Here is a 17,584-nt window from a genome sequence, read left to right on the forward strand (position 1 = left end):
GAAAAATATTTTAAAATATACATTTTCAAATATACTGTATGTCTTTAAAAATACATTTAATCTACATTTTTGGAATGCATTTACAAATTTAAATTTACTTTTTTATGTGTTAAAAATAATCTGAAGAATATATTTTAAAAATATATATTTTTACAAACATTTTTAATATTTTGTAATATATAAAAAATGTATTTCAACATACAGTATATATATATATATATGTATATATATATATATATATATATATATATATAAATATATTGAATACAGCCAAAAGTGTAGTATTTCAAATATATGTCAATATATTTGGGAGGAATATTTTTAGAATATATTTAAAATATATCTTTCTTTCATGTGGGAGGACACAGCCTGGGTGGCAGTCTTGGCTCCCCCCATACATATAATATATATTTTTGCCTTTTTTATTTAACCATAGCTGGGGGGGTGATGTAATAAGTGGACTTTGCATTCTAATGTTTAAGGGCTTGTGTAGACAAGCACTGATTTCCAGTATTTGATACACATTTAAAAACATGTCAAATGTAGGACAGCACCTTCACATTTATCTAAAAGGTGTAGTGCAGATACAGAGATACAGTACCATTCTGTTTGACCTTTACTACAACCAAAGAGTGCAACATCTGGAGCAACTCAACATAGAAACCAATCAGCTTCCAGGTTTTATTGTCAAAGCTTAACTGAACAAGCTGAAGTTAAAAGCTGATTGGCTACCATGCATAGCTGCCCCATATTCTGAATACTCCAGTTTTAGTAAATCTACCCCAATGTTTGATAGCAATGACCATCTTTGGCTTGTATAAGAGCAGTGCAGGGGCGGACTGACCATTTGGAAACTCGGGCACTGCCCGGGGTCAGTAGGGGGCCCCATGAGATGCCCCTGGTACCTTTTTCATAGGCTTTTTTGAGTTTGGGCAAGGACACAGGGGCCCCATGATCCCCTATTGCCCAGGGGCCCCATGAGTTGTTAGTCCACCCCTGGAGCAGTGTGAACAGCAAGCTTTGACAAAGCATCTGCAGAGCTTCCAGCGAGCTTTGTTGAAGATTTTAAAGTGCCATTCAGCTCCAGTTTGTAAATGTTGAACATAGATCCCAATGGGAGTGCTGACTGTCATTTTAAACAAGCTGCTAGCAGGCTTCAGCACTTCTTAAAGCTTGTTGAAAGCCTGCTAGCAGCTTGCTGAAAGTAGCAATCAGCACTCCCATTAGATCTATGTTCAACATTTACAAATTGGAGCTGAAGGACACTTTAAAAGCTTCATCAAAGCTTGCTGAAAGCTCTGCAAATGTTTTGTCAAAGCTTGCTGCTCGCACTGCTCTTATACAAGCCGAAACCCGTGTAAAACAGGCCTCACTGACACATTGCTAGAGTATCACAATACAATTCATCACTCTTTTGGCCTTGTTCACACTAGCATTGAAAGCAGTTTTTAACGCTCCTCAAACACCTATGCAAGTGATACTATGGACAGCACACAGTGCTGTTCACATTATCAAAACGTGAAGTGTTGCTTTGCTTCAAAATTGAAACCTCATGTTGAGTCTGGAGGAGTTTGAAGCCTTTCAACGCCTCCCATTCAAGTGTATGGTAATGCTACGCAAACACGCTGGCAGGTATTTGCGGGGCGTTAGCAGTGCGGTTGCCAGGCAGTAAGAACATTACAGTTTATTATAGGTATTTGTGGTGCGGTTTTCACGCTTGTAAGATGCGTCAAAACATAGGGCATATGGGGAGCATTTTTAATGCTAGTAAAATGCCAGTCTAACGCCTATACTAAAGCTCATTAACGCTCATACTAATGCTATGGGAGTGTTTGTTAAGGGTTAGAAATTTAGTCAAGTGTGAACAAGCCCTATTTGTTAATAAATCTGCATTTTTGCTAAGACACAATAATCTTTTTTGTAGTTGTTTGATGTTTTTAGTACAGGAACATGAGTTAGGAACTGTAAACCTGTGTTTCCCTGCCACTCATTATCTCTGGCCCTAGGTAGGCTTCATAGGGGATTAGTTATATAGAGGGATTCCTCCTCTTCTACTAATGCCCAGATCTGCTGCTATTTAGAGCCACCATATTTCTATTCACCCACAGCTCCACCTGCTGATCCAATGTGGTATTGTTACTTCTTCAAACAAGCGTAATGATGAGTAAATTTGCGCACTGAGCAGCCATCATACTGAATTCCCCACACTTATGGATTAAAGTCTAAGCAATTATCAAGCAGGGGATTTCATTGCTTTGCATGTGCTGTCCAGCTATAGGAAAATTTGGTGTTTTTTACTTTCCACCACATGCCTCTAGAAAATATTTTTCTCTACAAATACAAAACATAATGAGAAAAAGAAAGACTCACTCAGCAAATTCTGATTATATTCAACCACACAGGTAGAGCTGGCCCATGTGTCCCTACGTTACGCCAATATCTTAACTGCCTTTGGATAGCTCAGCTCACAATTAGTAGGTGTAAAGCCAATATAAATACAGTTTGAAATAGGAGCAAAAATAATGGAAAGACCCACTGCCCACTAAATTTACCTGCACTTCTAATATTGTGTCAGCAAAAAAAATACTATTACTGGTCCAAGTACCCTGAACTACTGGAAAAAGTAATTTCTACATCATAAAATACTAGGCACAGTCATTCGCAGTAATGTGCACTTGGGAGAAAATCTTAATTTGAAAGAATTTTTTCCAACTTAAAAAGATTTGGTAGAAGAAAAGAACATACAGTGGGTTGCAGTCAGAAATTTACAAAGATTATTTTCTTCTTCATCAATACTGAGTTTGTTTGGAATATAATATAAATAGTGCTGTGAAATTTGAATAATAAAATAGAAGTGTGGAAAGGATTTGAATGCTATAAATGAAACAGTATCTGTGTTATTAAAGTTTGAATGATTAAAGTATAACTAAAGGGTTTTAGTTTTGGAAGAATGGAGAGGGATTAGAACACCTGTCAGTTTTTATTGCTGTCTGTGTCCCCCAGGGCTGGACCTAGCCTATCTAATCTGGAGGTGCAGTAAAAAATGTCAGGGGATATTTCTCTCATAGAAGCTGGCATCAGGTGGTCTAGGCTTACCCGACATCAGCAAATAGTATCAAGCAGCGCATTTAGCCCAATTACCTAAATATCATGCAACCTTTGAAATCCCTCAATGGGTTTGAAATCCCTCAGTGGGTTGCACTTGAATCGATAGAATGTGACCCCTTATCTACAGCTAACTTACTCTGGTTGAGGCCAATAGACCACCGCTCTATAACCAACCCCATCACTTCTCACTTTTTATCCTTATGGGATAAACTGAAAACCCGATATCTCCTCCAATCACTACATAATCCCCTGCTCTCGTTTCTACGAAACGCAGCTTTTCCCCCGGCCTGGCAGACACCCATTTTGTTCAAAGCCTGGTCCTCTGCTAATTTGCTCCGCACGCATCATTTCCTGCAGAGGAATAAGTTTAAATCCTTTGCCTCGCTGCGGGAAACGCATAGCCTCCCAGCTTCCGAGATATTTCGATACTTGCAGCTACAACACTTTTACGCCCCCTACACTACAACAACCAATAGGCCAGATGCCATGTCTCTCTTCGAACGAGCGTGTTACAAAGACCCTCATAGACGTGGGCTTATCTCTTGCTTATATTCACTCTTCACTACTTCGATTACCACGTCCCCCCCTCGGTATACTCATAAGTGGGAAGTGGATTTAGGTAAGAAACTCAATCCATCTGATTGGGATCACATTTGGGCCAACACAAAATCATCTTCGCAGAACATTGTAGTTTTGGAAACAAATTATAAAGTTTTAACCCGCTGGTACTTGGTCCCAGCGAGAATCGCAAAATTTACCCCTAGTTACTCGCCCAACTGTTTTAGAGGCTGTACAGACTCAGGAACACACTTCCATATGTGGTGGGAATGCCCAGTGGCCCGAGTCTTTTGGGATGAAATTTTCACCATGATATCTACACTTAGCACTATCACTTTACGACCCGACCCAACAACAGCCCTACTCAGTCAGTGCCCCCCTGGCGTCTCCAACTCGCAATTCAAGCTCCTTATGCAAGTTACGACGGCAGCTAAGCAGGTTATAGCGAAATCCTGGAAATCCCCCACCCTAAATGTTGTGGCTGTCAAAACCAGAATAACACAAGCCATGATACATGCAAAGGTGGAAGCCACAATTCTAGACAAGATTCCTAAATTCTTGCGTATATGGAGCCCCTGGGTAGAGCGCTTCCTCCCGCCTAACTTTGATGAATCACTCCTTCTCCCTTGATTTGTATACTGTGCGCCAAGGATACTGTCAATAGCCCTTCGCAGGCAACACGTGGGGTCCGCTGTAAACTTGATGAATGCTCATGGAGTCATCGTTGTTGTTCCTCTTCCCCTTCCCTCCCTTCCACCCCCGTCTGACCCCCATCCAAACTTCCCCCTATTTCTTTAATGCATTTGGGAGACGTTACTCTGACTGGCTGGGACAATAATGTCATCTGTTGTCAACTCTTATGTACCTGTTTCTGCTAGAAAAGTATAGACATTTGTAATATGATCCTCATCCATTTTTTTCTATGTCCTACTGCCATTTCAATGTCCAATGTACATTAACAAAGTCTCCTTGTTTGTGTCATTATGGTTTTTTGTTAATAAAAATGTTTGAACAAGAAGCTGGCATTAGGGTTATTACCAGATGGTATCTGGTACCTACCCTTCTGGCTAGAATGTTCCCAATGGCATCATCTGAGTGTTTCAGGGGCTGCTCATTGAGTGGCTCAATGCTTCACATCTGGTGGGAATACGCAGTTTTTGGAGCAAGGTCTTTTCCATGCTTTTGCAAGTTATCTGAGGCTCCAATACAGCAGTGAGTTCAGATAGTGCTTCTGAATTAGCCGCCACCAGGCTTACCACATCCCATCCGCCGCTTGGTCTATTTTGTCCCGTTAGCAGCCAAAATCACCATTGCGGGGTCATAGAAGAGGCCCTCTGTTTCTGTAAGCCGCATGGAACACAAGATATCCTGGATTATGATCCATGAAAAGGTTGCTAGAGTGATTAATGATAAACAATCTATGTTTGAACTCACATGGGAACCACCGTGGGATCCTTTATGAAGATAGCATTACCTTCTTCTCAGATGTGATTACGCACTACCTTCTTTCCTTGGACACCTAGGTCTCCTCTTGTTCTCTTTTCTTTTTCTCTCTTTTTTTTTATCCTCTCCCCCACCCTCCGTTCCTCTTCGACTTTTCGGGGGGAACTCTACTGTGCTCCTTCTCCTTTCTCTCTCCTCTTACTAGTATTCTCTGTTTTTTTTTAATACTTTCTCTTCTATATGTTTTAGTTGATTCTCAGCCCATTTTCTATCACTTAAGGTATCTTGTTTGTTTGTTTGTTTTTCTATGAATATTGTTATGTGTTATATGCTCCTCCCTCTAGCCCTAGTACCTTAAGGGTGATTGATATACCTCTCTAGCTTGTCATACATTATACCTTACTTACACAGATTAACCTAACATGGGATTTTGATATTCTCTTCACAGTGCCCCTCTACGTGGGGTTCCCATCACAGTACCCCTTTACATCAGGGTCCCCACCAGAGTGCCCCCTTATATCAAGTGTCCCCATCAGAGTGCCCCTTTAGATCAGGGTCCCCATTAGAGAGTCCCCTTACATCAGTGTCCCCATCAGAGTCCCCCCTTACATCAATTGTCCCCAACAGAGTCCCCCCTTACATCAATTGCCCCCAACAGAGTACTCCCTTACATATGATTAGTTATCCCCATTAGAGTTCCCCCTTATATCGATGTCCCCATTGAAGTGTCCACTTACATATGAATAGTTATCCCCATCAGAGGCCCCCTTACATGGATTGTCCCCATCAGGTACAGCCCCCACCAGCACCTACCTAGATCCTGCCCTGGTGCCTCCATCAGGGAAATTCACCCTCTCTATTTGTTATGCTCACCATTATCATTGAAAGTGAAAGATATAGGGTGTGGAAATCATCTAATTGGGACACTAGTTCTGCTGACCTGGGGGGTCCCTTAATTTGCAGGGATTTCCTCTCACTTCCTTTTTGGCTATGGGACAAGAAGTAAAGGGAAATCTCCACAATGGGATACTGAAGGAGAAAATTCAGATAGGGGTTATAACCCTATCTTGCAATATTCAAAGTGCTAAATAAGTTTAAACTTTGAAGCTGAACTCTAGGCAAACAGCTAAATAAAAAGATAAAAATATATATTGGAACTGATCAACGTATTAAGAGATTTGTACTGACCACTCAGTACTGAGATTTACAAAGCTCTGTCACACAGCATAGTCATGTCTGGGAGACCTGATTTGGTAGACCCAGGTATTTATTGTTTACTGCAGGTAAGTAACACTTAGTGGTCCCCTACCCTGCCTCACCCTGTAATTGGACATTGAAAGAAAGAGGGGCCGACGGATGTGCTCACTCCTCTGCCATTCTTCAATTTTCACTTCAGCATGTTCCTTTTTAGCACATCAGCACTGCTGCATAACTGGCCACTTGTGCTGCTTCTCCCTCTCCAAGGTTGAATGTGGTTGTATAGGAACTGCAAGAGGCTGATACCAAGCAAAGTTCAGATACTTACACTGCTTGCACTTTAAACATGATTGTGTGTACATCTGACATGCCACCTTCTGGCTGTCAGATAAAAGCAGTCTGGCGCCTCCGACATCCAGTAACAGATAGACAAGAGGAGCCTGCGACCGGCATAGTGGGTGCCTCTGGGTAGAGGGGAGGGTATGTCTCCACTCTCCTCCCCTTCTTGTCACAGACCCAGAAGTGAAGTGTAAAACATGACTTCCGGTTCCCCATGTCAGTTTCCCCGGACAGTATGGCCTGGAAAGAATGTAATGCAATACAATCTGCATCGCATTATATTCAACGAAGAACAGGGGAGACATCCAGAATCTTTTAGACCCCGGAAGTCTCAATATAGAGAACCTGTTACCAAAAAAATCATCACATAGGGAATAGGAGGGGTTTAAAGGGGCACAATTAAATAAAATCTGCGCCTACACCCCTATACTCAGAAAGCATGTACCATAGTCCTTTACATAAAATATAGTTAAATGATTGTGCTGCAAGCAAGAGTGTAACAGACGTACAGACCTCAGCACATTCATTTTTATAAATGAAACTGTTCCATTACATATGATGTTCTAGACACAGATGGCCTTACAAAAGAACTTCAGGAGTAATGTACTTAGAGTGCAATGGTCAGGAGTAAGATATTTAAAACACAATGAAGGGTATTTAGGGGAACATACTGAAGATAGAAGCTGCTTTGTTGCCCTGCACAGCTATGCCAGATTCTGTCTGTTCCAGTTTTGATAAACTCACCCTAATGCCTAGTACACAATATCAGTTTTTATTTTTCTTCGACCCAGCGGGCTGTATCCCATGTTAGTACAGTGATCTCCCCGCTGAGCTATTGTGTTCTGATAGGGGGAACACACTGGTCAGCACTTGCAGCCATTGGCTGCCAGCACTGAACGGATGTTGATACGATACTGGCATTCTGAAGCTGGCTTCTGTCGGACAGGTTTATGTACTCACAGTTTCTGTTGAACCATATTAGGCCCATGTGTACGGGGATTAACTTTTCCCCCAGTCAGAGCAGAAAATTATCAACAAAACACAGGTCTATGTGTAAATAAATGAAATATTATTATTATTATTATTAATAACAATAACAATAATAAATGAAGATAAAAGAGATATTGATCAGGGCTTGATCTAGGTTAGGGTATGTGCCAGGGTCGAAGGTCAAGGTCAGGTTAAAGGTCAGGCAGGGTCAGTATGTTTTGGGTAGGATTTTTAAAACATTTATATAGCGTCAGTGTATTTTAGGTAGGATAAAAAAAACTACAAATGTGTACTATTTTTATTTACTGTATTGCCACAAAAATTAAAAGGAAACTTTATTTTGGTGGTTGGTCATGATAATGGTAATAAATATACAGCTAATTTTTTTATACTCTTTTGGACTTGAGTCTAAACAACACCCTCAAGCCTCAACACAATCATTTGTATAAAAAACTTAAATTATTCCATTACATATGGTATGTTTTTCTGTACACAGCCTACCTTCAGGAAGAACTTTATTAATATTGTGATTACTGAGTAACCAGCAACTATTATATAATAAAGGTACAATAAGAGTGTAGTGGTCAGGAGTATGAAAAACACAGCATAGTGTATAGGGATGGAATGCAGGGATCAGGAGTGTGTAACACAGTGTGCAAGAGTCAAGAGTGATTATTGCACAAAATGCAGGGGTCAGGAGTATATAACACACAGAGTGCAGGGGTAAGGAGTATATAACACACAGAGTGCAGGGGTAAGGAGTATATAACACACAGAGTGCAGGGGTAAGGAGTATGTAATGTACAGGGCTCACTGGACAAGAGTGTATATCATACAGAGCGCAGGCGTCAGGAGTGTGATACACACAGAATGTAGAGGTCAGAAGTGCATAATTCACAGAGTGCATAGGTCAGGAGTGTGTAATGTACAGAGTGCAGGGGTTGGGAGTGGATAATGTACAAAGTGCTGGGATCAAGAGTGGATAATGCACAAGTTAGTGGACAGAGTACAACAAAATATGATTTCCCTCCCAAAGCCAAACTTCTCCCCACAGTACAGTCCCCTACCCCTTCACCAACTACAGCTCTGCCCCCCTCCAGTGCACTTCCCCCCTTCATCCATCATCCATATAAAACATGGCATTACCACAAAGTTCTTCTTTTATGCCAACATTTCACAGGCAGCATGACTGAAAACTCTACCTCTCAGTGATTTAGAATATACAAATATTGAATACTACACAAATTCAATATTGAATAGCATTTGAATATTCAATACTACACAAAGCCAACATGACTGGACCATTATACAAGATTTTTTTACATTGCTGGTACACTGTTTATACTGACATAATGTTTTTGTAAAGGTAGGTCAGCCATTAACTTAACCATAGTATATTCAGAATAAAAAAAGTGTAATATTAATACATACCCATACTGTATTTGGACTTTGTGCAAGACGTTCGCTTTAAAATTTCATGAACCTGAAACGCAAATCAAATAGCAAGCCATCAGATTCTTCTTTCATTTTTTACATTACACTGTACTGCCTATAAGGAGACAGTGGGGAATTACTGGGTAAACTCAGGCAGTCCCTAAGTCCAACACTCAATAATAAGTCTGAAAACCAGTACCAAGTTCTGCATGGCAGGTCTAACCATTTTAAATACAGTTGCAAGAAAAAGTATGTGAACCCCTTGTGATTACGTGGAGTTTTGCATGAATTGGGCATAAAATGTGCTCTGAACGTCATCTAAGTCACAACAATAGAAGAACACAGTCTGCTGAACATAATACTACACAAACATTAGATGTTGCCATGGTTTAATTGCACATAACATGTAAACATTCACAGTGCAGGGAGGAAAAAGTATGTGAGACCCTAGCTTAATGACTTCTCCCAGAGCTAATTGGAGTCAGGAGTGAGCCAACCTTGACTCCAATCAGTGTGATGATATTGGATGTGTTGCTGACAGCTGTCCTGCCCTTAAAAAAAACACACCTGTTTTGGGTTGAGTTGTTTGGGAAGAACACAGAACACTATGTGTGGAGAAAAAAAGGCACAGCACACCAACATCAAAACCTCATCCCCACTGTAAAACATGGCGGAGGGAGCATCATGGTTTGGGGCTGCTTTGCTACCTCAGGGCCTGGACGGATTGTTGTCATTGATGGGAAAATGAATTCCAGAGTTTATCAAGACATTTTGCAGGAAAACGTACGACCATCTGTCCACCAACTGAAGCTCCGCAGAGGATGGGCGATGCAACAGGACAATGACCCAAAGCATACAAGTAATTCAACAAAACAATGGCTGCAACAGTACAGAATACGCCTTCTGGAGTGGCCCAGTCAGAGTCCTGACCTCAACCCGATTGAAATACTGTGGCATGACCTTAAGAGAGCGATTCACACCAGACATCCCAAGAATATTGCTACACTGAAACAGTTTTGTGAAGAGGAGTTGTCCAAAATTACTCCAGATCGTTGTGCAGGTCTGATCTGCAACTACAGGAAACGTTTGGTTGAGGTTATTGCTGCCAAAGGAGGGTCAACCAGTTATTAAGTCCAAAGGTTCACATACTTTTTCCTCCCTGCACTGTGAATGTTTACATGTTATGTGCAATTAAACCATGGCAACATCTAATGTTTGTGTAGTATTATGTTCAGCAGACTCTGTTCTTCTATTGTTGTGACTTAGATGACGTTCAGAGCACATTTTATGCCCAATTCATCCAAAACTCCACGTAATCCCAAGGGGTTCACATACTTTTTCTTGCAACTGTATCTCTCAGTTTTTCCAGCTCATGTCCATACATTGATTGATGATCAATGAATCAAAAAACTGTTCAATACACATGGCTCATACTCATGGAGACACAACAGAAAGGGACACAAGATTTCTTCAAAGTGTGAGAGAAAATCTTAGGTCCTGTGCTCATTATTGTAACAGGAACGAGCAATTGTGACATCACAATTTTCACACGATTTTGCATGTCGCATAGGGCAGCTTCCCTATGCAAGTTTATTGCCCAAAAAGAAGCTCCTGCTCCTTTTCAGGCGACAAGCTTCATGTGATTTGTGAAGTCACAGTTTGCCATGTGATCCTGTCAACAATAATCACAGCAGAATCGCATCGCGTTTGGAGTGCCATTGAAGGATGATGCGTGCGCATTGTGCTGTAATTGTCACACAATTTAGGACCTCAGGCAGAATCGCATCAACTCCGAATCCAAATCAGGTGTTCCCATTGGTGATTAAATTTAGGATCTTCTATCACTTGCTGTCCCAGTGACAATGATCTCCAGTGCAAACAGAGTGGAGGAATCTCCCCAGGGAGGAAACAGACAGTAGTTAAATTCTGACAGGAGTTCTAACACCTCTCTAATCTACTCAAAGCTAAAAAAAAAAGTTTTGACTTTAGGTACATGTTAACCAGCTGTGGATCTAGGGCATGGTACACCCAAAAACCTCTTCAAAGTACATAGGGCACGTGTAGTACACCCTATCCTAATAAGACATGATTAACCCTTTATTCTCCCTTTCCCTGCAGATATTATTTTATTGCTGATTTTTTTTTGTTTATTTCCTTTTTGCTAACTATTAGTCTCCATTCACACCTTTGCAGTTTGCTTATAGTTCATTTTGCATTGCTTTTTGCAGTTCATTTTGCATTTTTCTACATGCCATTTTGATGCATTTTTACCACGTTTTGCATTTTGTTCTGCCCTTTTTTTTTTTAAAGTGTTTTTTTTTTTTGCTGGGCAGAATAAACATGCAAAATGCCGCAAAAACGTGGCAAAAATGCACTACCATGCATTTCAGCAGATTCTCCATTGAGCTCTATTGTAGCAAAAATGCTGCTTTTTGCTTTTAAAAAAAGTCCCTGACCCTTTCCAAAAACACAGCAGCTCAATAAAGCATAGATGTGAACATGTTCCATAGGAAACCATGTTAAGTGGATTGTAGTACATGTCTGCAAAAAGCAAAGAGCACTAAAAAATGCATTGGTATGAACAGAGCCTTAATATCTACATTTTTTATTTTTTGTTGTCTGTTAATTTTTTTTTTGCTGCATAAAAAATGGTGCAAAAAAACTTTATTTAATTTGTAATTATCCTTGCAATGCTTTTAGTATCATTGTACACAGGACAAATTGTAAAATAAAATTTAACTTTTTTTTTCTTTTTTTACTCACACTGATCAAAATAGAAAAAAAGTGTGTTCTTTTATGTTTGTTAAAATTTTTGTCTGTGAATTACAACTAAAATAAAATAATTTTTGGAAGATGAGGGGTCGATTTACTAAAAGCATATAGGCTGTTGACTTTGCAAGACATGTTATACATTGCAAACGAATTGCTTTTTTTTGCCTTCATATGATTGGATGATGGGAGCCAACAGAGCTCATTCTTTAAACTCTGGGAAAAATTCCCTTGCAAAGTGCAACTTCAATTGTAAATTCAATGGTCTATTTGCCTTTAGTAAATCAATCCCAATGTCACCAAATATAAACCTTGTTTGTCTTAAAAAATATTAATATGTTTATTAGTTTGTTATCTTAAGTGATGACAAATTATTGCTAAAGAAACATTCTCAACAGGATATTTAAAAATGTCTCTCCTCTGTAGGGGGTATACAGGAGTGACAGCTGAACTGGTTAATACATATCTTGGACCTCTAACTACTATGACCACCCAGGAATGCAGCACATTACAGCCCATCACAAGATGTTCTCATACAAGTGCCATTACTCGTGTGGATAAGCCCCAACATGCAGACGCCCCACCTGAGAGGCAGAGGCACCTCTAGGACACACGTAGAGAACGTCCTGAGTTCTTGTACACAACAAGCGTATTCTAAAAGTGGTAGAGGTGGCACCCTAACAGAGAGAAAACACACCGCTTGTAGCCATCATACTAGTACGTGGTTGTCAGTCATCAGAAGAACTAGCACCTGGTTGTATTGTTACGTTGCTACGCTACCCATAACAAATATCTAACAAGCTAGACCAACACAAAGGAATGTGAAGTGTCTGAAAAAACAGCACGCTACATCAAACTTCAGGACTTTGTCCTTTAGACATACTTACTATTCGACTGCGTGTTGCATTGTCAAAAAATGTCTCTTTGTCTTTAATATTGTACCTAAACGTGAAAATGTTAATAGTTAATTAGTGATATAGTTAACAGAGCATACATTATACACAGCAATATACAATAATACTGTAGTTTGTCAACATTTACATAACTGTAACGTCAAGGTAATTATGCTACTATCTACTGTATGTACTGTATTATCACATAAGTATTTTTAGTGAATGGTAAAGTGACTGTAAACCCTCACCTTGTAAAACAGCTCATTCAGTTTAACTGCCTCCCATCTGCCCTATAGCAGACGTACTGCTACAGGGTGGCACGGGTGCGTAAAATCACGTATATATACGTAATTTCGTATTTCCGGATGGGGGTGTGCGCGAGCCGTTCATTGGCAGCCACAGCTGTCAATCGCCAAGTCCCGGCCAGTAATTACTCACCGGCGCCCAGTGATTTCCGAAGAACTCCAACTGGGAGGAGGACTGTTTTGTTTACTAACAGTCCTCCTCCCTGTCAGTTCAGGCACACTGCTCTGGATGGCTGTGCATAGCACAGCCATCCAGAGCAGTGTGATTACACTGTAGCACAGAAATTATGAAGGGCCCTCTGCACTCTGGTATATAGCCTTTCAAGCAGACTATGCAATAAAGTATAGGGATATCTGGTTCACACATATTGCAATACATGTTTAAGCTGGCCAACTGCATCAAAGTAATCCCTCTATGGCCAGTCCTACTCTGCTCTGCCTATGCAAATGCTACTGTGGACACAATGCCAATATAGGGGAAAAGACAAAGTGGGGGAGAGCTACCAGATTTAGGTCTGGCTACTGACCCACAATGCAACAAACAAGATATACCTGAGCTTGTTTACAGTGAAGCACAGAGACACCGCCCCCTAGTAAAACACTCCTGTTAACCCCTTCCTGCCCAGTGCCATTAGTACAGTGTCAGCGCTTTTTTTTTTAGCACTGATCACTGTATTGGTGTCACTGGGGATGTCAGTGACACCAAATCACTTCCCCCCAGTGTCAGAATGTCCGCCGCAGTCCCGCAGTCCCGCTAAAAGTTGCTGATTGCCGCAATTACAAGTAAAAAAAAAAGTTTTTGAATTCCTGTATATATACTGCTATAACTTTCATGTAAATCAATTAATTTACACGTATTGGGATATTTTTTTTTAGCAGAATACATTTTGGTGTAAATTTATGATGAAATTTGATTTTTTTAATTTTTTTACTTAACATGTTTAATAGCAAAAAGTCAAAAATATAGTTTTTTTTCTCAAAATTGTTGGTCTTTTTTTATAGCACAAAAATAAAAAATGCAAAGATCTAAATAAGGACACAGCTCTAGTAATTGTTGAATTTACTTTTTTTCATGTATATATTGGATAGACGTTTTGAATGGATATAGTCCTTTGTAGTTACTGAAACAGATCCTTGTTTTTTTTTTTTTTCATTTTAAAGTACACTGTAATGTATGTAAGTAAAAAGGGTGGGTGAGTCAGGGTCTGTGATAATGAGGGCTCTACGTTTTGTGCTGTGCTATCAATCTAACAATGTGATGCCTACAGGTGGAAAGAGCATCTTCCTCATTTGCCTGTTGATGGTTAGTAATCAAGATGTGTTGCTTATATGCAATGAAACAGTAAGGCCTTTGTCCTGTCTGTGCTGTTTGGCAAGACTGTCTGGATCACAGTACTTGATGAAGATATGTTGAAGAGTGCTGGGTCAAGATTTTGGTTGATCTTTTGATATATTAGTAAAGAGGCTGCGCTCTGACATCCGATAGGTTCAATGAGGGGGTCTCGTAATGACAGTAGTAAGTTTGGTAAAATGAAAAGAGAACACCAGACATATGGTTGCCATTCCAGTTCAATTTCTATTTGTTTAACTCAAATAAAAACTGAACGGACTGTCAACCATATGTCTGGTGCTCCCTTCATTCAACCGATTTCACTGGATCACAGTACCAGCTTAACAGAATTACACATCCTCTGAAAATGGAAATAGTTCTTATTTAAGAATTTCTATTGCGTATTTAGATAGATTTCTGCTTAAAAAAATAATTTGAAAGGTGGAAAGAGTCTTTAACCTCTGTAGTGCCCAATATTGTTTATAAATGAAATAAATCAAGTTGTGCAAATTGACCAAATATGGGATTTTTATGATCTCACTGCAGACACAGAGAGGTTAAGAACTGAAATGCTGGTATAAAGTATATTATCTATGTGACTAAGGCAACTATTTCATCTTATTTCACATATTCTTTGAGTTAGGATAATTTAAACCATCCCAATGGTCCGTCTCCTCAGATTCCGTAGGAGGATATGGCCTCATGGCACTTACAGATGCATTTTGTCTCTGGAGAATGGATAAGACAAAGGTTTCATCTTCGCGTTTCCACCTAATTGTGGCACTTTGGGCTGTAAAGGCTTTGTACATTTGTTCCATATAGCGTTTAATTTGACCACGATGCCACTTCCTTGTTTCACTTCATACATCTGAAAAAAAACAAAATTCATTGACATTAGCAGGCCATTAGAAAGATGTTTGCACAGATTTTCCCTAAAGCGTATCTCCGACCCAACTGCGACTTTGAAAAAAGTGTAGTAGGCTTGGAACCCTGTTATGTTCTCTGTTATCAGCACAGTAAGAGAAGGCAAATATCCAAAATGGGCATAGACAGCAATTACATTTTTTTTAGTAGAGTTTGGGGAGGTTAGAATCCCAACATGCTTTTTAGTGCTATGTCCCCTAGAAATGTAATTTTCCCTTACTGTCTGAGTGTCACCAGACAGGAAATAATGAAAAATCTCCCCAATTAGGAATACACAATTGAACAACTGAAAATCATTGGACAGGATTAATTTTTTTAAATTGTACCACAACACACAGCATGTGCATTGTGGATCGCTACAGTGCAGGTGACTTACCCACTACTGTAACAGTGTGTTGCATGGTGCATGCTTTATAAGCATTAAAGCTGAACTCCAGGAATTCATCTACTTTGTAAAATGTGCTGGCATACTATGAATTAAGTCCAACGGCATGCATGCCACCTCCTGGACCTATTTCTTTAGTTTACATATGACAGTTTTACAAAGCTCCAGGAGTACAGCTATTGCTACACTTCCAGGGCTCTGACAGGACAAACTATATAAACAAGAGTGTGCAGCGCTAAAAATATTAAAATACAGTAAAAGGTACAAATAAATATAAAATATATAGAAAGTTCATAAACTGTAGGTGCTCATATATATCCTGCGTTATCCAAAAATCGGTGCTTGTGCTATCAGATATGGAAGAAATGCGCACTCACCAGAACGCGCAATATAATGCGCGTTTGAATAATATATTCTGATGTCATCAATTGGTCATCTGAGATGGGCCAGGTATAGGATTAACTCCGTATCAAGATGGATAGGTCCTGGGACTTTAAATGATGATTCAGGAAATTCCAGAGTTCCCCTTAAGGGATGGATGGGTGCAGCTCACAGGGTGTAAAAGAGACTCCCTCTCTGGAGACTGGATAATGGATGTCTGAAAACCAATACTCCCCATCCAGCAGCGTGATGTCACCCACACGTCGTCTAAGGGGGGGCAATGTAAGGGATTTCCGGCTAAAAGAATCACGTTCGGGAACGTGCATGCGCGAAAGAGACTCTGCAGAAGAGCTGCCGGTTGTGCGCATGCGCGCAGGAATACGCGATCGCGCACATGCACACATGCACACGCACAGCGAAGATTGGCTCCAGACAGGCTATTTAAAGAGGGCCTCTGCTCTGGATCAGTGCTGACTGGTCTTCAGCTCCCCCCTGTGTCCTGCTTGCTCCTATGCGTTTCCTTGTTGCTGACCCGGCTTGTTCCTGACCCGACTCCGATTACTCTCCTGCTCCTGGTTCCTGACTTCGGCTCTGCTCCCGACTCTGGCTTTTCTTACTGATTCTGTACCGCGCTGCCCGACTGTTGATGACCCTGGCTATCCTATGACCCTGCTTCTGTCCTGTGTCGTGGCTACCTACATTGCTCTGCTGCACATCGGGCATTACCCAGAACCTCACATCGGGCATTACCCAGAACCTGCTCTGTCTGCTACTACGGTACTCAAATCAGAGGATACTCTGCCTACCAAGGTCATCATCTGCAAGAGCCGCAACCAACAACCACTGGCGCTCTTGTCCCCCTGGTCCCCTAGACTCCCTCTGTTCCAACCTCAGCGGGGTCAGGGCTAGTGACACAAGTGAGGTCGACCTCGTCAATTCAGTCTCCTATCAGGTACGTGACAGGAGTGCTCCTTATAACCCTTATAACCCATAAACGTCTGGTGGTACGTCCTATGTACCGAAGATTACAAGGACATTCCAGGAGATACACGACATATTTTCTATTACATGTGATGCATTTATCGATATTGTAGAATCTCCCTGTCACTTGTGAAATGAAAGTAGATTTCTTATATTTCCTATTGTTATTAACTGTGCAAATAATGCATTTATTGCATGGAAAGAAACCACTGAGATTGGAAAAAAAGGAAATTCTTTCTGGCGGATTAATAACATTGGGCGCTATACGATGACGTAAGGCAGTTGCTTTCCTAAAAAAAACGATTTAGTAGTAATTCTTCCATTAAAATTCAATAAAGTAAGATCAAGAAAATTGATTTCCTTGGTACTATAAGTGTATGTAAAATCAATAATTAATTTATTATCGTTTAATGTATTAAAAAAAAAATGTTATGTCTTCTCGCACAAAATAATCTATGCCCACCCCTCCACTGTTCATTCAAAGAAGCCTTCATATTTTGATAATTGGTTCTCATAATATAAAGCGATCTGTGATTGGGCTGGAGGA

At 40.3% G+C, this 17,584-nt stretch overlaps 1 protein-coding gene across 1 annotated transcript in view; it reads right to left on the minus strand.

Annotated features, from left to right (window-relative positions):
- The window catches only part of LOC149437662 (anoctamin-2-like), a 154,290-nt gene that overhangs the window by 66,318 nt on the left and 70,388 nt on the right, over nucleotides 1-17,584 (minus strand). Inside the window, exons 3-5 of the mRNA XM_089660787.1 lie at nucleotides 15,080-15,234; nucleotides 12,726-12,780; nucleotides 9,067-9,118 (exon numbers count right to left, since the gene is read on the minus strand). Of these exons, the coding sequence (XP_089516913.1) occupies nucleotides 9,067-9,118; nucleotides 12,726-12,780; nucleotides 15,080-15,234 (262 nt within the window). The remainder of the gene's footprint in view (nucleotides 1-9,066; nucleotides 9,119-12,725; nucleotides 12,781-15,079; nucleotides 15,235-17,584) is intronic.

Source organism: Staurois parvus, unplaced genomic scaffold, assembly GCF_062004578.1.
Source record: "Staurois parvus isolate SC_StPar_1 unplaced genomic scaffold, SC_StPar_1.0 ptg001273l, whole genome shotgun sequence".
Lineage (NCBI taxonomy): Eukaryota > Metazoa > Chordata > Amphibia > Anura > Ranidae > Staurois > Staurois parvus.